Consider the following 18115-nt stretch of genomic DNA (forward strand, 5'->3'; position numbering starts at 1 on the left):
GTCCTCAACTCTGAGCTGACATTGCTTCTATTTGAAGAACATTTTTCATGATGCATCACATCCATTACCGTTTATCCCTAGATATCTGCAGCATTGCTGCTTTACTGACGCAATTGTCTCTTCTTTTCCTTTGAGAAAGCTACCAGGGTCTCAAGCTTTGACTCTATCACGAACCACGAACAACTCAAAGAACACCGTCTTAGGCGTTTCAATCCGCTAGCCATGCCTGTTCACAGAGATTGGAATCTTTCTCATACGTGAGCTGTGAATTGTGCTATAAGTACCCAGTCCTTACCATCATCATGATGAGCCTCTCTCTCTCTCCCTACAGCGATCGCAGCTTGACATCCTTTCCGGTTCGGCAATCAACTCACCTACGCCAAAAGCCTTTAACACACACTTGTCCTACTTCCTTCCATCTCCCCAGTCATCACCATGGCAGGCCGGAACTTCGCCCACAGCGAAATGGTCCTCCTCAACACCATTCGGGGTCTGTTTGTCCAAGCCAACTTGCTACTTTGTGAGAGCTGCGGATGTAAGAGCTTTCCTGGGTATACGACTTGCCTCGATCCTGATTGCGAGGCACGTCTGCCCTCGGGTATGCCGTCGCGAAAGGTGAAGTCTCGTCCTCTTACATGATCTGTTAAACTTGAGCTAATTCGTGTTCTAGCGAGCTTTGGCACTGAGCATCTTCAACTTTGTGCTGGCTCCTCTTCGAAACCACCTTCCGCCTCCACAAGGTAGCCGCCGTATTCGACGAGCGATTCGATATGTCGTCCAGATTGAGAACGCCCGCCAGGAGGGCGCTCAAACACTGGCGAAACTCATGCATCCCGATGACCTGATCGCCATGTTCGACCTGAACAATTTGATGGCTGTTTGAGGTCCTGGAGAGCGCTGAAACAAGGCTCGGAAGGGTCTGGGGGTGTGCCAAGTATAGAGGAGGAAGACGCGCAGCCTGCAGTCTCCCAACTTCAGACTTGTCTGCTCATTGTATCGGAGTTGCTACGAGCACGCTAGGCGGTTTTGACTGTGTTGGGGTTCTGTATTCTTCACCAGGTTATCGGTCGGTACGCTAGACTTCCTTTGTTGTTTTTAGGTCTTTTGTTTTTAGATTGGTTCATTGGGTAAATCATAGACAGGCATAAAACTATAGCAAATACGTTATGAAGAAGTTATCTAAATCCGATAGCTTTATCACTCAATTAAAAGGTGCTTAATTAAAAGGTGCTTAATTAACTGTAATTTATTAATAGATATAGTATCTTATTAATATAGATACTTAAGGAATTAAAGTAGAATTAATATATAAATAAGAAAGTCTTAATTTAGCTTTTTACTATAACCTCTTATATTGCGGCTTGTAACCTTGCAGTCTCTCAGCTTCATTTGATAAGGTATAGTCCTGAAGGAAAGTCCTGGTAGAACAATAGTTCTGAGGGCCTGTGCAAGAGGAGGGTATCGGAAGCGGGCTTCTTTCGTGCAATCCGGACTTGCCCCATGGTTAAGAAGCCACTTAACGGTTAGAGGCCGAGTGAACGCGATAGCTGTTTGAAGAAGACGGAGAGAATAACAGCCAGATCCAGCCTCATAGTCAATAGGTGCACCAGCTTCTGTGCATCTGGGAAGTGTCCAGCAATTTCCACGCTTTGGAGCGTCAAACATTGGCAGCCATGGAAGCCGTCTACCGGCTTCCGAATAAACAGATAGGATGAGAAGATTGTATAGCCTTCTGCACGTCCTAACTAGTCTGATCTTGTCTAAAAATCCTGCAAGATCTTACACCAGCTTTTTCGAGTCTTTGTAGTCAGCCTCTCATTGTGTTCAATTGATGTTCAATTGATCAGAGTGTCATTGTCTTCCATGTGAGAGCCTCTGTTCGGATTTGACGGAGAGAATGAGAACCTAGCCAAGGAGATGCAAGAGATTTGATTGCACTGAAAATAAAGGGTTCTGATTGCGGCAGTTGTCATGAGATGATTTATTTATCAGCTGCCAAAACACCCTCTATCTCTCTGGAATTTGTACACGTCTATGTTACAGTTCTTCATGCTGCAGGCTTAAATTGGCTGTGCTCGAGCTCTTACTTGCCAAGGAAGCCGCTCCAGCCTCTAGCTGATTCCTGCCATGATCATGAATGAAAGAAATCAACGTCGCTAGAGGAATGGGCTCGCGATAGTTGCCCTGAAATGTAACTGGGGGGTGTCCACCAGCTGGGTATAGCTTCAGCGTTGGGTAACCTGTGATCAATTCAGGGACATCGTTACTACTCACGTCGATTTTGGCGACGGATATCTTGTCGCTGAGTCCGACATCGCGATAGTGCACCGCGAGCTCTTCGAGTACATCATGTGACCTAGTGTGCTGATTAGAGTTGATCTCGACCAGGTGAGAAGCAGGCTTACTCGAGGCAGTAATCACACCATGGTGTGTAGAACTCCACAAGGACATCTCGAGTGTCATCAAAGGCTGCTTCTCTGAAAGTGTGTCCCACTAATTCGACGCAGAGGCCTTGTTGTTTTACTGGCACAGGCTGAGATCGGACTTCTGGTTTCAGCTTGCCAGCCACAAAATCTTGGACAAATACTGTGATGCTTTCGGCATTGACCGAGCTGGCTTTCAAGGGAAATTTCTCCGTTGAGGTGACATTCTCAATTGCGAAACCCAATTTGGTGCCGTCGGCGAGATTGAGTAATGCCGCCCGCTGGGGGTACCTGTTTGAATCGACGGTAACAAAGGTCAAGACGCTGCTAAATCTTCGAGCCAGCGGATAGAGCAAGTCAACCAGATGATCGCGCTCTGTTGGAGAAGCTACTAAAATCTGTGCTAGTGGCAAGTTTGTCTAATAGTGTTGATCAGCTGTCGGATTCCTTTTAAGTGTACGAGCAGGTTGGTATACCTCGGCAAAGGTAGAGAAAACCTCCGGGTGTAGCTCTCCAATCAATGGCGTCCCGTATTTCTTGATAAAGAGCTGGAGTGCATCTTGGTCAAAAGGCCCTTCGTAGCTGCTGCGACGCTCGTCAAATGTGCTGAGAAGCAAAATACCTGGTCGAGTGACACCTTCATCACTCGCTCGACTAGAATTATGGGTAATTGCAAAAGCATATTCACCCCGAAGCTGCTCAGCCACCTGCGAATATAGCTCGACCAAGTCTTTATCTTTATCGTCAATGAAAGCGACGATTGAAACGTAATCAGGGCTCAAAAACTCGTGATAATTGGCATCACTTAGTTCCATAATAGCTGGCCCATGTTGCCGTTCGATGAATGACAATAGCCTAAAATAAACAAGGTGCTTAGCGCAAAACTTCTCGGGAGAAAGGGGGTTATAGTACGCTGAAGTGTCTAAGTCGCCTCGGTAAAGGGTGAGTCGACCACGGCCTCTGGAAAGCCTGACCTCTGGAACATGAAGAACTCCGACATCATCGCAGACTTTACCGTTAGTTGAACAATCTACCCGTACAAAGTTGGCCTTGAGCGAGAGGTCTGAGGCCTGCTCGAACTGAGTGGTAATCTCGTCACACTTCACACAACTAGGGGTAACAAAGAGCACAAGAGCAAGGTTGTCTGAATTCACAAGGTCGAAGAAGTCATCTTCGCCAAGGTCGGAGACTGAAAGGGCCCAGACAAAGGTGCCATACGTGAGAAGTAACAGCGCATGAGGAACGAACATGTTGCAGCTTTGTTTGAAATCTGGAAAGAAGGAATTATTGTTTAGAAGAAGGCACCGTTGTGGAACCGGCTTATATGCAGGAACAGAGCTCATATCACCCGTCGGGGTACAGGTGCGACATCTCTGATGATGAGGACAGGTAGCGGGCTGAGCCGGCCGCATACGTCCTTGGGAATACGAGTCCGAATAGAAAAGAAGCCACAAGGACGGAGCCATATCATCGCATAGCACTTGGGCATCAATCATACTTGGTGCTTTTTAGGTTCAGTAGTATCTAGCTTGTTTCAGCTGAAGCCATAGCAGGTTCTGATTCTCGGTCAAGAGAAATAGCCAAGCATTTCCTTTAGCATCTACACGTTTACTGAGTTTTAGGGTACCCCTGACCAATCTCAGGCAGAGAAAACGCTATAAGCTTATGGGTTCTTCATCAACGATCCCCGACCCCAGGTTAGTGAGGTCATGCACGCTTTGACCTTATATTGACCTGAAGTTTAAGCTGTCAGATGTCACGAAAGAAAGGCGATAGAAAACCCACGTGCACAACTTAAAGTTTGGATCGAGCCGCACGCTAAATTGCCCCTAGAATGATGGCTCACTTATAAGCCTCGATAGAACAATGTTCAGGTAATTCTAGAACACGCAGGAACTGAAATTGGCTACAAGTCTTCCGCCCTGAAACAATCGTCCCCTCGAAACTATCCTAGAAACAGCAAGGCTTCGGCACATATGGCTATTCTACGAAGGAAGAGGAAAATTTCTCGGCATGGCCCGAGCGTGCTAGTGTAATCTACTGAATCACGTATAAAAGCCAAATATTTCGTAGACTACTATGCTAATACATCACTTCAAAGTGCAGTACGAAAAGAGATGCGACTGTACTTGAATGGATTTAACTACACAACACACTGCCGGTTCCTCCGTCCGTATTCCCCACACACATCGCCCCTGATTCGCAATCAATCTAACTAATTTCTCTCTGATGATTTAAGCTCCCAGCCACAAGTCTCAACTGCAAATAACGCGATCCATCTAACAACCTAACTCGCCCACTGCTAACCCCATGCTTCCAACAAATGTTCAACCGTTCAGGCTGGCGAGGTCGATGGCGACCTCACCCGAAACGGGACCGGAGACGAGAGTAGAGCCAGCAAAGGATCCATTCTCATTACTCAGCCAAACGCTAAGCTTGCCATCCTCGCCGGTGTAGCTGAAAGTGACAGCAGCGTTTTCGCCGCACTTGTAGATTCTGCCCGCAGCGACGGTGTCTTTGGTAGGTGGGTAACACTGAGTGTCAACGCCGGCGGCAGCGATGTGGAAAGTCACGCCGTCTTTATTGGCTGGGTCGAAATTGATAGCGCTGAGTTTGGCGGGCAGCTCAACGCTGGCGACGCTTCGTGCGTCGAGGAAGGGGTTTGCATGAGAGCCAACGACGAGGAGACTCAGGAGAGGAATGAGGGAAAACATAATAATGTTGGAAAAAGGCTTATTCACAAGAAAGAACTTGGTCAAATTTTAGATGTGATGTAGAGCGTTGTGAGGAGTAATCAAGTCTTGTAGATGGTGTCGATAGTCGATGATGCAGGTCGGTCAAGTCAGACAAGCGGGCACCAGCTCGTATATGTATCCTGGAGACTCGCTGTGTCTTTGGCCTAAAGGCAGATCAGACTTTTTGCCGGTCACCGATAATTCACTTACCCCTTTATGACACCGAGACCTAGCATGCGGGCTGAACTTTTTGGGCAATTCATGTCGAGGTAAGTTTCGAATCAGCGATGCCCGAGTGTCTTCAGGAGAAATCTGCTACGTTATTGAGTATCCACGAGATGCTTTCCTGTGCCTGGCTGGTTCCACGTATTTACAACCTCAGCACGGTTGTCATGAGCATGAATGTCGAGGTTTCCAGTCAGAGCTTTGTCAAAGCTATACGAGATACAACGGCTGAGAAAGCTATACGAGATAGTCCGGTGGTTTCAAGATAGACCTCGTGGTGCATTCTATTGGCTTTGAAGCCTGGCAGACTATTGCACGGATGTTTTCTGGAAATCACTGTGTAAATTGTGTTATTTGAGAACATGTTTCTAAGTTCAGGAATACATACTCAATGTCTTAGAGCATGCCTCTAGCTCGGATCTGAAACTTAAAACCCAACTATAGACTTTCCCTATGAAAGTTCCGTGCAGATTTCGGTGCCCTGAACCGGGGAACCGGTTGAGTATGTTGTCGTCAAAGCTAACTAACAAGTTGAACGCGAGTATAAGAAGGTTATGTTCGTATGATAAAGATCCAAGGCACAACAGAACCAAGAACAGAACAACACAGCTTCAACAAAGCAAAGCACTACGCAGTCCTTCACTACCCCTCCTTCTCATTCTTTTACCTCTACCACCCAATCCCAATGAAGCTCACTTCCATCATACTCGGCACCCTCGCCGTTGGGCAGGTACTTGCTGCTGACTTCAACCTTCACGCAACCTACACGGATGAGTTGGTCAACGTGGGCAACCTTGATTCCTTCTGGAGCGTCTGGAACCGCATGTACGATGTGTCCGACGACAAGGGCGGCCTCTCCGACCACACCACTTGGCAGTACACCGGCAACTGCAACTCTGGGTACGACAAACCAAAGACATCTGTCCGAGTCCAGCTCGATGGGCAGTGGGGAGTAGTCGGCAAAGTCAGCGGCTGGCAGATGCGAGATGCCCTCATCCAAGCTATGTGGGCAACTGTCCAGGCAGCTGGTCAGCAGAACCAGTACCCCGTCTACACAGACTGCAGCGGCTTTACCTGGCAGGAATCTACTCCGAACAACAAAAATGCTGCTTGTGGTCGGGCTACCACGAAGAAGGTCTACTGCCCCTGCGAGTACATGGTAGAGTGCCAGAAGTTTAGCTGGGGCCGCAAGCTCCCGTCCCAGGTCCGCATCAACGTCTACAACAGGGACGGGTCTCTCCGTGCGGATATGTACCAGATCAAGATCGGCGCCCAGACCTTGAGGGGCGAGAGCGGTTGCGGGAAAGCTGGCGCCATTGCTGAGGTGCTGGCTAGCTTCGTCCCAGGTGTTGGCCAGTACTTCGACAAGGGTATCAAGATCGCATGCCGACAAGGAAGTCTCTGGTAAAGCTTTGGCTCGATATACGGCCGCACTATTGAGGGTTACTCTGAAATCATGACTTCCACAGTTGGTTTGCGATCCAACTCAGCTTGGCCTGTCCTCGCTGGAGCAGCACTATACATGGCACATTTTTGGAGTCCTTTGTTCAATTAGCTCCTACAGAAGACGAAAGAGTTGTGCGAATCTTTGGGCCTTCTTTGTTTTGGTTTTCTTGTTCCTTTCCTTTTCCCTATTCTTGAATATCTCATTTCTACGTTTTCTATGTCGTTGATAGAAGGGCAGAAGTCTTGTGGGGCAGCCGAACGAGATCAACTTTAGATATTATCACTGTATTTAAGAAATCACGATTGTTGCAAAAGTTGATGATGCCTAAGACTGGAAATTCTAAGGGATCTTTGCACTGGAAATGACAGAACCCTGAATCCGATACTGTGTACAAATAGTTTCTCTCACCACAATTGACAAACGAGGCTTAGTTCTCTACATACTTCCCTTATTCCCTCGTTTACGGGCTGAAGTAAACAGACTACTTGTGACTTGTGTGTGGGCGCCACTGGCCAAGGATCTAGTACCAAGGTTCTCAATGCATGTAAACCTCCCATATTCACTGGCAGAACTTCGCAAAGACGGTTATAATTATATCCCACATCAATACTTGGCTCTCTAAAAAGATCATATCTGGAGCATATACACTGGAAAGGTCCGTAGGTGATAAGCCCCCGAGTTGCTTGCCGAAATCCTTTAGTGAGCCAGTGAGCCCGTGGTAACCTTTTTTTATATCATTATTGCGTTTATTATAGATAGGGCATAAGAACATGGCAAACACAAATTGGAGCTTTTCTTTCTTTTCTTCCAATATCAATCAAGGCCTCTTCCTCTTCGTGACTGTTGCGTTCCACGTGCCGCCAGTGTTCACTTTTCAGCCTGAGCATGCATTTGAATCCGCGTTTAGCTAGCACAGCCTCAGGTCAAAATCTGGCAGTGGCATGCCACTCTTGTTCACCCCACTGCTTAACTGCTGGTTTCATCCCGTTACGCTAGGTGCAGATTTTATTTACTCCTCTCAACTCCCCTCACAGTAAACTCTCACAACAACATTAACTCAGAAGTCAAAGTGATACTTTTATTCCCCATTGCCATCCCATCCAGAAATCCACCACAATGGGCTCCCTCTTCCCTCTCAACTCAGGATGCTCATCCTTCATCGTGAAGCCCTCCGACAAGCGACCTCAGCAGACGGGAGCTCTCGCGCGTCTCCCTGTCGAGCTGAAGCGCATGATAGTCAAGAAAATCGACAAGCCCAGAGCTAAAGACCTTAAATCTCTAGCCTTGTCTTCAGCTGCGCTCTTCAGTGTCATTCGCCCACTATACTACCGGTCAGGCAGCTTTGAAGATTTCCGGAAAGCACTCAAGACTGCAGACGTCGCCAGAATGGAGCGCAATTACGAGTTCGGCGGTATTGAAGTCTCGATCGTCTGGGACAAGAAACATGTCAAGTGTCAATGCCGCAACAAGCTTGCAAAGCACAGCAAACACAGACCGATTGACCTTCTTCTGTTTCGCGTCATCAAAGAAGAATGGAACCCGAGTTTTGCGAATGCTCTCATGTGGTTGTGTTCCAAGGGTTTTTCGCTCCAGCACTGGCCACGTAACCATCACTCGATCTCATCTATGTCGAATATGATGCCTGAATCTCTTATCCAGCTTTTTCAAAGAGGGATGGGAGATCATGACAAAGTCAAAGGAATCTGCGACATCATCCAGTTTCTGAGTGGTCAGGGTCTTCCCATTCCTCTCCGTCTGAATCCCGAACGGGCTCCAGGCTACGCAGCAAAGGAACGACAAGAGAGAGCAGTAGACTGCAGTTGCTTAAAATGCGGTCCTCCCCTGCGTCACGTATGGCACGAAACCACCATGACCATCGCCCTTCGATCCCATTGTCCACCCATCATCCTCGAAGTCCTTCTCCAGGAGTACACAAAGCGCGGTGTTTTCCTCACGGACTTGGAACTGGATACTTGGGAAGCCCCGCCAGCACTGAAGGATTGGTGTGACGCCCAGGAACCTTTCTTCAAAGGCAGACCGCACCACGAGCCGTGGTTCATCGAGACAGACTTTGCATCTGTAATCTCGAGTCTATACGCCGACCTCATGGAGCCTGTTACGGGCTGGGAAGAGGAATATCAAGGGCAAACAGCCGATATCTGGGAAGCCAAGATGAAGTTGCTCCTGCGCTACAACGCTATCGACGAGCATGAGCGGGATTTGTTCCAAGGAGTTTTGGATGCTCTTCGACAGATCGCCAAGATGAGCCCGGGCACCGGCGACGCCGCCAGAAAGTATCGATGGAGCGCATTCCGCAAGGCTATTCGAGATTTCGCAACGGCACCTGAGCTCATGAGAACGTATTTGGACCAGGATGATTGGAGCGAGTCTGAGTTTCCGGAGGAGACGCGACGTCCGCACCGGTTTTATATTGACGAGGACATCAATCCATCGTTCTGGAGTATCGGAAGTGCTGTGGTCAGATCTCACGATTGATGGATCTTTTTGATCTTATCGAGACTAATAACATGTCTTGATATTATGACGATCATTGTGAGCACTGAGTTGCTCCCCTAGGGACGAAGCAGGATATGAGCAGTGGGTGACTTCTCTGGAGGCTGATGATCGGATTTGAGTGTGGTACGATTGATCTTTGCAGGTTTGTTTCAGGGACGTGTTTTGATGAGGGTCTATTGCGTTGGCAACTTCCAGGCTGGTTTTGCGGAAAGGGGAAAGTGTCCTTCAGTTTGTGCAAGGAATATTGTCTTTTGGTGGCTTCTTCTTAGTATCTCGGGAAACACTTCACTCTGGAACCATGATGTGCACGAGATAATGTATCACAGTGCAAACTAATTGAGGTTTACTTTCTGTAGCGACTATATCTAAGATTCTAAACGCATCGTACCTGGGTGTCTTGAGAAAGACACATGAGGTTGTGATGTAGATAAGTCACTCAACGAAACTACTGCGTAGTGCACTCCCAATCTTGTTTGAATACTTCTCTGGTGAATCATCTTGTTACTGCGGTTACCACTGGAATAATCTGACTCATATTCCAAGAGAGGCTTCGCGGTGTGCCGCTCTGCCCATTTCGTTCAAATTGAGGGTAGATAGCATCATGGCATGCAGACACTCAAGATTCTGATTACCTGGATAAAGTAAGTCAACTTTGCCAAACTTTCTTTTGATCGGAGAAGATGAGAAGGACAACTAAGATGGCCCGCTGGGCTGGCTAAACAAAGATGGGGATTGTGCATAGTAGTTTTGTCACTTGAGTTGGGATGACTTCCTTTGCAGCGCAGTGACTTTTCCTCTTACGTTGACTCCTCAACGCTGAGTCCGTTTGTGAACTGCGACCATCCTGCGTACCAAATAACTCAGCCGGGGAATCTAGCTACTCTAGTGCTGCGTCATCCTTATCAACCAGCATTTCCCCTCTCACCGTAGCAACAACTACTCCCACGTATCTCCCTGCCCGCCAGTGTTCGGATCATCAGTGTTCATTCCCCCAACAAAACGTACCCCTTTCCGTTGTAAGACTGTGTTCAGGGCTCAACAGCGCTTGAGAGCTTGACTCACAGGAGTTAGAACTGTGCGGGCACGCTTGGCGCCACTGTCAGGATTCTCCTCCATATCAACTCGCTCCAGCTTCTCCCCTTCTTCACATCTCCTCTCCAGTCATCAAAGAGGCTGGTCACAACTCAATCTTTCGCAGCTCACAAAACACTGAGTGCAACCCATCTTTCCCTCTCCTTCACATCTCATCTCTCATCTTTCAATCATCGCGACTAGCCACTGCTCGATATCACAACGATCAACAGCCCAGAACAACAACGCGCCTCATTTTCCCCCCTCTTCACATCTCATCTCTCATTACCACCACAAAGCATTTCCCATATCCCTCATCCCCCAGCGAACGGTCATCATGTCGTCCGCAGTCAACACCAACACCTCCCAAGGCAGCACATCCTCCACTGCTCTCATCCCCAACATCACCAAGACCACGATGGTCCCCAACCCCTCCATCCTCGAGCGCATCCCACAGGAGATCCTCCTCCACATCACCAAACTCCTCATCTTCCGCGGCGCCTCTCGCCTCGCCAGAACCTCAAAGTATCTCCACCGCACCCTGAACAGGGAGATCTACAAGCTCGCAGGCAAGTACGACAGCTGGTACCCCCTGTTCTACGCAGCATCAACCAGCAACATCGCAACTTTGGAGCTCTGCTTCGAGTTCGGCGCCGTGATCGACACCCACTGGCCTCTCAACGAGACTATGACCTTTGGGTACGGCCAGCGACTCTACCTCTCCCTGGGCTGTCGCCCTCTGCGCCAGGCTATCTCGTCTCTACAGTACGTGGCTGTGGACTGGCTCCTTCAGCACGGGGCTGATCCTGATGAAACACTCCTGGAGGCAGTTCTGGTTCATCTGCGTGAGGCTCCTCTTTCTTTTGCCTTTCGTTGTGGTCGTGGGTCGTGGGAGAGAGTGCTTCCTTCACGATCCATTATTTTCACTCTCCTCGAGGCCGGTGCTGACCTGAACGACGTCGATGAGGGCCCAGCCGAGGAGATTGAGGCTATGTATAATGACCGTAGCTACATCACCCCGTATTGGTATTCTTGAATAGCAACGATGTTTGCAAGCTACCGGTTGCTGGTCGTTCGGGCTCTGAGCATCGAGGCCATCGAGACACTCACGCCTCACCGCACCGGATGACTTCCTTTTGCGTTTCGACTTTTCTTTTTCGCTTTATCTTTCATATGGCGACATTATTTCGCCTGTTCGCCCTCATTCACGAGTGTTCATGGCTGAGAATCGTTGAGTGGTGGACGAGGTAATGTGGCGATTGGCCGGGTACAGGGTAGCGAGATAACAAGGACTCACATGGCGTTGGACGGTCTAGGTGTATGAAAGGATGGATGTGGTGCTCATGTGTTTTAACTTTCATCTCCTCTCGAGGAGTAGGCAGCGGTATCATTTGGGTGGGTTTCACGTATGATCACGGGGATATGTTGCTATTTTGGGGAAGTCGATGGACACCGAGGATGAAGTAGACAGAAATCTATTGCTTATACTGTCTCGCAAAAAACAAATCGCACGCGCTCTCGCAAGTCTAGTCTATAATAATCTAATGTAATCCACTCTCGCCCGTCCTCGCCATGTGCTGCTGGCACTTGATCATGATATCCAACTGATCGCTAACGTCCTTCAACCGCCCCAGCACCTTTCTGTTGCCATCGGTGAAGTTGAGGATCGAGTACGGCACGCCAGTGTCGTTGCAGAACTCCCGGATCATGAACTGCACCTTGCGCAGGTTATGGCGCGGCACACGAGGGAACAGGTGGTGAACGGCCTGGAACTGGAGACCGCCGTGCACAAAGTCCATCCACGCGGGGCAGTCGACGTCCATGGTGGTGCGGAGCTGGCGCTGCGCAAAGGACTCGGTCTCGCCCAGGTCGACGGTTGACATTCCCCAGTGGGAGAGGGTGATCTGCACGTGGAGAGGCATGGTGATGATGTGGGAGACCAGGACGAAGATGACGCGGGTGGTCCAGTCGGGGAGACCGCGCCAGAGGAGGCAGTAGCCGAAGAGGAACCAGTAGCAGGCCATGAAGGTGATCTCGGTAGGTCGAATCCACCAGGCGCGGCTCTTTCCAAGCTGCGAGGACTTCTCGGAGAGGACGTGGAGCCAGGAGAGGAGGTACAGGTTGAAGCGTGCGATGCCCATGACAGGGTAGTAAGTCCAGCGCTGGAAGGGAACGAGGAAATCGGCTGCGGCGTCCCAGACGAAAGTGAAGTTGTAGTAAGTTGAGCGGAGGGACTTAAAGAAGGAGGGGCATGTCGCAAACAGGGGAACGTTCTGAATATCAGGATCATGTTCCTAAACAGGTCAGTATTGAGTAGTGTTTGTTGAGGGTGTGTCTTACCGGTTGGTTTGTCACAAGGTGGTGAACGTTGTGACTGCTCTTCCACCATCCAATCGACAGACCACAGCAGAAATCAGCAATAAACATGCCAATTAGAGTGTCGACGACAAAATTAGACGTAATCGCAAGATGGCCAGCATCATGCGCGCTGAACATGATTTGGTGCTACCCATGTTAGTCAAAAGCTTCACAACACGACAGTGAGGGCACATACCCAGAACAGTCCCAGGAACACAGCAGAAGTGATGTACCACTGGTTATAAAACAACACACCAAAGAGCGTAAACAGCGCCGTGTACCGCATCATCTCCTTTCCATACTCAACGTACGGACACTGATAAAGACCCTCATCGTGAATCCTCTGGTGGAGAAGCTGGTACTTCCTCGCAATCTCATCCTGCACCCGCGTATCCAGCGACGGGTACGTTTCAATATCGTTCTGAATCTCCCGGGCGACTCCAGCATTGGCCACACGCAGCGTCGCAGTGCGCTTTCGCGAATCATCCGCCGCCGTCTTTACCGCCCGCTGGCGGAGCCCTTCCCCCTGATCTTTGACGTCGACCACGCTGAGCTCTGACGAGGCGGAGCTAACGGCGTCGTCGAGACTCGTGTTGTCGTTGTCGTCGGTGTCGGAGGATGTGCTCGAGTCCGAGATATCAATCTCTTGGGCGTCGAGGCTGAAGACGCCGCCTCTAATTGGTGGTGTGCGGTTCACCCAGGATCCTTGCTTCCGACCGATCCGATAGGCCTTCATTGTTCGTAAGGTCGCTTCCGAGTGATAGCTATCCCAAAGAAGAAAACCCGTGTTAGCTTAACCTGATCTGATCTGATCTGTAATGTTGTCTCCCCCACAAAACGCACTGCACATGTCATCTTGGTGTGTAGAGACCAAATTGGGCAATGGGGGTGATTGTAGTGTGTTTCTCTTTTTGGTGTAGTGCACCCGTCCAACACTCAACCTCAACACCATAAAAAAGCATCGTGACTTACGCTTTCATCTCGTCGGTCGCATCTCTGCCCACCATATGAAGAACTGCTAATCTTCCACCGGGATGTCTATCCATCCAGCCGTCGAGCTTGAGTACCGAGTCTTCAAAGACAACAATTGTTTGACCAGCTGCGATCATCCTCTCAACCGCCGCAGCGGTCAAGATCTTGTCGCGGTTCATTTCGGGGTTATTTTGGTCGTGATTTGGTATATAAGGAATGTCAAAATGAAAGGAGAGACAATTGAGAAAAATAGAAATGGGAGAAGGAGAGGAACAGTGATCGAGTGTCACTGTAGGAAGAGAGAGTGGATATGAATGAAGAGCAAACAGAGCAGAACGGGAATCACAGCAGCAAACAGCCGAGGCAGCACAACGAGATAAGTACTTGCTTGCTCTCTCACACACACATCAGGGGCACAGCCTTCGATAGAGCTACCATATCCATTTATTTCACATCGTACGTACCATATTCGCCCCCCTCATGCCAATAGCCAGAAAAGATAGCGTCGCTGGGGTTAGCTCAAAGGAGATTGACCACATCTCCAGAACCCTGTGTAGCCAAGTCTTTTCTCAGGTGCAAGGACCACATATTAAAACTGGTCTTGGTCTTGGGGTTCTGGGACTAAAAGACCAGAGTGGAGATGGGCTTGTGAAACAAGAGTCGTTGTGGCCTGGCCCTGGTAGGTCACTTAAGTTGCTGCGAAGTTAGGGGGGGGGGATCTAGACCCGATGGTGGCTTTGGGTGGTGACAGTGACGGGACACGTTCTAGAAAATAGCTTATTTCCTCACCCTGCTATTGCGTATGCGATGTGAGCGTTTGGCATTGATTGAACGAGCAAACACGAGAGATACACACGTATCGTTCGCATGTTCCGTATTGTCGTCCGTCTGCAATTACGCGTAACAGATATTACACTACGGTACTCAAAACACTTCCCGTACCCGTACGGACCACTCGCTCTCGTTCTCCTCGTTCTCTCTAACGCGTAATCGGATACCTCCCCCTCCAGGAATAGCTCATCTCTTGCTCCGTCCGAGTATGGATACGAAAATCCCTCCTCCACCGTCGGAAAACAACACGCGTTCTGGGTCCTGCGCCCCCCTCCTCACCCCACTCCCCTGTCACGCTGAGCTAGCGCCTCGCCCACTTGCAGGCGGGGGGGCGTTACAGTGCAGAGACCCTGAATTTTTCCTTTTCCTTTTTTCTTTTTAGGGGATCTGGGTCCTGTCCCGCGGGTGCCCGTATTGGCATCGGCGTTGGTCCGTACGCGTAAACGAAATAAACGAAACCGATGGGAGAAAAAAAGTCAAAAAGAAAAGGGGCGCGCTCTAGAATAAGGGTCTTTATCTGCAAAAGTATAATTGCTACAGGGTCTCTCTCGGCATTTGTTGGGTGTTACGTACATTGCGTTGCACGTGGTGACTCTGTTGGAAGCTTGTCATGTTCTACTCGAAACCATCTTCGAGTAAGGTATCTTTAGCTTCAAAAGGGGGCCAATCTTAGCGTAGTGTAGAGTAGCTACGTGCTCATGACAACATGTCATGAATCGAACCACACAACGAACGAAGATTAACAAAAAACCTTGGCTAACGCGAAAAAAGAACCTGTTTTTCGTAAACGGCGCAGCACAACTACCTACCGCACTCAGTAATTAACCTTGCGCCTTTTTTGCACAAGACGCAAGAAAGGGGCTACCGCAGTCTTGGCTTCAGCGAGCTAAGCTTTAGATACCCCTGCTTTCCGTGGTGCGAGAGATTAATGTGTCTCCGTAGGCTTGGGTGTCCAATCCTGTGACGAAAAATTAACGTGTCAAGATTAACTCTATGCAGCTGTGACCCAGATCTTGCTAGCGCCCCACGTTTTATCTTGAGTGTTTGTGTGGTGGGCTAATCTTATCTTATCGCCGTTTTTGTCTCGGGCGGTTAGATAAAATGAGATGGGGATGGATTTTGGAACTTTGGTTGGACGGTTTAGGATAGTGATGATGTTGCGACGGTATGTTCCGTTGGATAATTGAACAATTGAACTTGGACAAAGGTTAATTGAGTATGTATTCTGATGATGATGTATTGTTCAGTGGCTTCTCAAATGTCTGCCGACATCGCATCAGTGAACCCCTCATTGCGTGATCTACCAAGTATCTCATAAACTGTAACAAACCACTCACTCACAACAGAACAACCATCATGAAAATGCCCTCCCAAGACTTCACCCAAATTCCCATCATCGACCTCTCATCACCCACCCCCCAAACCCTCTCTAACCTCCGCACTGCCCTCACAGACATCGGCTTCCTCTACATCTCCAACCACTCCGTCCCCACCTCCATCATAACATCCCTCATCAACATCCTGCCAGACCTCTTCTCCCTTCCCCCAGAAGCAAAACAAGAAATCGCCCTAGAAAATTCACCGCACTTTTTAGGATATAGCGCTGCTGGGACGGAGACTACAGCTGGGAAATATGATCTGAGAGAGCAGGTTGAGCTTGCGACAGAGCTTGAGAGAGCGCCTCATGGGGCGCCGCTGTACGATGGGTTGAGGGGACCGAATCAATGGCCGTCTGGTCTTCCCGAGCTGAAGGGTGTTGTTACGCGGTATATCGATGAACTTACACTACTAGGGGAACGCTTTTTGAGACTTGTTGCGCGAGCTCTTGATCTTCCGGATGACATCTTCTTCTCGTACTTGTCGGACCAACATCGTCTCAAATTGGTTCACTACCCTGCATCAACAACGTCATCCCAAGGCGTCGGTCCTCACAAAGACTCCTCAGGATGGTGGACCTTTCTCCTCCAAGCATCCCCCCAAGTAAACGGCCTGCAGGTCCTCAACAAATCTGGCTCGTGGATCGACGTCCCCGCCATCCCGGACACTTTCGTCGTCAACATCGGCCAAGCATTCGAAGTCGTCACTAACGGCGTATGCAAAGCGACAACACACCGCGTACTATCCTCCCCAAAAGAACGATTCAGCGTTCCCTTCTTTCAAGGTGTGCGACGTGATTTGACGAGGGAGGAGGCGATGACTTCGTTGAAGGAGCATTTTGAAAGGTGGGGAAAAGGTAAGGAGGCGGGTGAGGCGGGAGCAGTGGATAATCCATTTGTAAAGGGGTTGTACGATACTTGGGGGGAGACGCAGTTGAGGACGAAGGTTAGGAGTCATAGAGAGATTGGGAGGAGGTTTTATGGGGAGGTTTATGAGAGGTATATTGAGGATTCGTGAAGATGACGTGGGGTTGTGAGGAAGTGTCCGAGAACTTTCCGCGAGGGTATAAATCTCCGATACATCGTCACTCCGATCAATTGCTTCAATTTTACTCTGTATCAATTAATGATTCATAGTATATTATGATGGCACTCGAATTACCCACGCGACAGACGTTTACAGCCCGCAGCGGCAATGTATACTCATACGTCTTCACCCCTCCAACCTCCGAATCCACAACCCTTCTCTTTCTCCACGGCTTCCCATCAACCCTCACAGACTGGATTCATCAAATTCAGCACTTCTCGTCTCAAGGATACGGCATCGTGGCCCCTGATCTTCTTGGCTACGGTGAGAGTAGCAAGCCAACAGATGTAAACGCGTACCGTCTCAAGCCGATGAGCGATGAGGTCATCCAACTTCTCGACCATTTGGACCTGAAGACCCTCGTGGGAATCGGCCATGATTTCGGCGCGACGCTTTTATCGAGAATGGCTGCTTATTACCCTTCGCGCTGGGAAGCTCTCGTGTTTCTAGCCGTTGGACCGCCGAAGCTGGGGACGCCGTTCGACGTTGACATGATCAATACCATGACCAAGCAGTTTCTGGGGTATGAGATGCTCGGATACATCCCATGGCTAGCCGATTACAGATCGCAGGAAATACTCGAGAAGAACGCTGAAGCGACGATGAGTCTGATATTTTGTCGCAATCGGGAAGAATGGGAGACGTGGTTTCATCCTCTTGGAAAGATGGGGGAGTTTGTGTGCGAAGACCGCAGACTTCCCATCGCGTCGTGGTATACCGAAGATTTGCAGAAAGCGCATCTCAAGGCATTCGGTTCGGCTGATGGGTATAAAGGCGTGTGTCGCTGGTATCGAATGTGGAGAGATAATCTCTTCGCCCCTGATGAACAAGGCTACGAAGACTTTCGCATCTCGCAACCCGTTCTCTTCATCGTCCCATCAGAGCCCGAGCAATCCGCCTCTCAACAGCAGCAAATGGTTTCATCCTGGGCACCTCATCTTCAAACCGTCAAGCTGAACACCAGCCACTGGATCCATATCCAAGCTCCCACCGAAACCAACACCACAATCCAAAACTTCCTCGCCTCACGCAGGGAGACTTAGCTGCTCAGGCCTCAACCAATCAAACGTATC

General features: G+C 49.4%; 9 protein-coding genes; 6 read left to right on the forward strand and 3 right to left on the reverse strand.

The window, feature by feature from the left end:
* Positions 1 to 435: 435 nt before the first annotated feature.
* FFUJ_01958 (uncharacterized protein) lies at positions 436 to 883 on the forward strand (the record flags this gene model as incomplete). XM_023571307.1 has 2 exons in its annotated part: positions 436 to 615; positions 671 to 883. The coding sequence occupies 2 exons, from the start codon at positions 436 to 438 to the stop codon at positions 881 to 883; spliced, it is 393 nt and encodes a 130-aa protein (XP_023423642.1).
* A 1154-nt stretch (positions 884 to 2037) lies between these two features.
* FFUJ_01957 (putative protein disulfate isomerase) lies at positions 2038 to 3673 on the reverse strand (the record flags this gene model as incomplete). XM_023571418.1 has 3 exons in its annotated part: positions 2038 to 2356; positions 2406 to 2842; positions 2900 to 3673. The coding sequence occupies 3 exons, from the start codon at positions 3671 to 3673 to the stop codon at positions 2038 to 2040; spliced, it is 1530 nt and encodes a 509-aa protein (XP_023423643.1).
* A 1077-nt stretch (positions 3674 to 4750) lies between these two features.
* On the reverse strand, positions 4751 to 5137 carry FFUJ_01956 (uncharacterized protein; the record flags this gene model as incomplete). The annotated part of the gene is made up of 1 exon (XM_023571529.1): positions 4751 to 5137. The coding sequence occupies one exon, from the start codon at positions 5135 to 5137 to the stop codon at positions 4751 to 4753; it is 387 nt and encodes a 128-aa protein (XP_023423644.1).
* A 931-nt stretch (positions 5138 to 6068) lies between these two features.
* On the forward strand, positions 6069 to 6791 carry FFUJ_01955 (uncharacterized protein; the record flags this gene model as incomplete). The annotated part of the gene is made up of 1 exon (XM_023571640.1): positions 6069 to 6791. One exon carries the CDS (start codon positions 6069 to 6071, stop codon positions 6789 to 6791), a length of 723 nt encoding a protein of 240 aa, XP_023423645.1.
* A 1155-nt stretch (positions 6792 to 7946) lies between these two features.
* Positions 7947 to 9326, forward strand: FFUJ_01954 (uncharacterized protein; the record flags this gene model as incomplete). Its single annotated transcript, XM_023571751.1, has 1 exon — positions 7947 to 9326. One exon carries the CDS (start codon positions 7947 to 7949, stop codon positions 9324 to 9326), a length of 1380 nt encoding a protein of 459 aa, XP_023423646.1.
* A 1429-nt stretch (positions 9327 to 10755) lies between these two features.
* Positions 10756 to 11454, forward strand: FFUJ_01953 (uncharacterized protein; the record flags this gene model as incomplete). The annotated part of the gene is made up of 1 exon (XM_023571862.1): positions 10756 to 11454. One exon carries the CDS (start codon positions 10756 to 10758, stop codon positions 11452 to 11454), a length of 699 nt encoding a protein of 232 aa, XP_023423647.1.
* Positions 11455 to 11959: 505 nt separating this feature from the next.
* Positions 11960 to 13927, reverse strand: FFUJ_01952 (related to delta-5/delta-6 fatty acid desaturase; the record flags this gene model as incomplete). XM_023571973.1 has 4 exons in its annotated part: positions 11960 to 12712; positions 12759 to 12923; positions 12973 to 13540; positions 13749 to 13927. The coding sequence occupies 4 exons, from the start codon at positions 13925 to 13927 to the stop codon at positions 11960 to 11962; spliced, it is 1665 nt and encodes a 554-aa protein (XP_023423648.1).
* A 2008-nt stretch (positions 13928 to 15935) lies between these two features.
* FFUJ_01951 (related to flavonol synthase-like protein) lies at positions 15936 to 16973 on the forward strand (the record flags this gene model as incomplete). Its single annotated transcript, XM_023572084.1, has 1 exon — positions 15936 to 16973. One exon carries the CDS (start codon positions 15936 to 15938, stop codon positions 16971 to 16973), a length of 1038 nt encoding a protein of 345 aa, XP_023423710.1.
* Positions 16974 to 17101: 128 nt separating this feature from the next.
* On the forward strand, positions 17102 to 18085 carry FFUJ_01950 (related to epoxide hydrolase; the record flags this gene model as incomplete). Its single annotated transcript, XM_023572196.1, has 1 exon — positions 17102 to 18085. One exon carries the CDS (start codon positions 17102 to 17104, stop codon positions 18083 to 18085), a length of 984 nt encoding a protein of 327 aa, XP_023423649.1.
* Positions 18086 to 18115: the final 30 nt, after the last annotated feature.

Source organism: Fusarium fujikuroi, chromosome FFUJ_chr01 (genome assembly GCF_900079805.1).
Source record: "Fusarium fujikuroi IMI 58289 draft genome, chromosome FFUJ_chr01".
Taxonomy (NCBI): Eukaryota; Fungi; Ascomycota; class Sordariomycetes; order Hypocreales; family Nectriaceae; genus Fusarium; species Fusarium fujikuroi.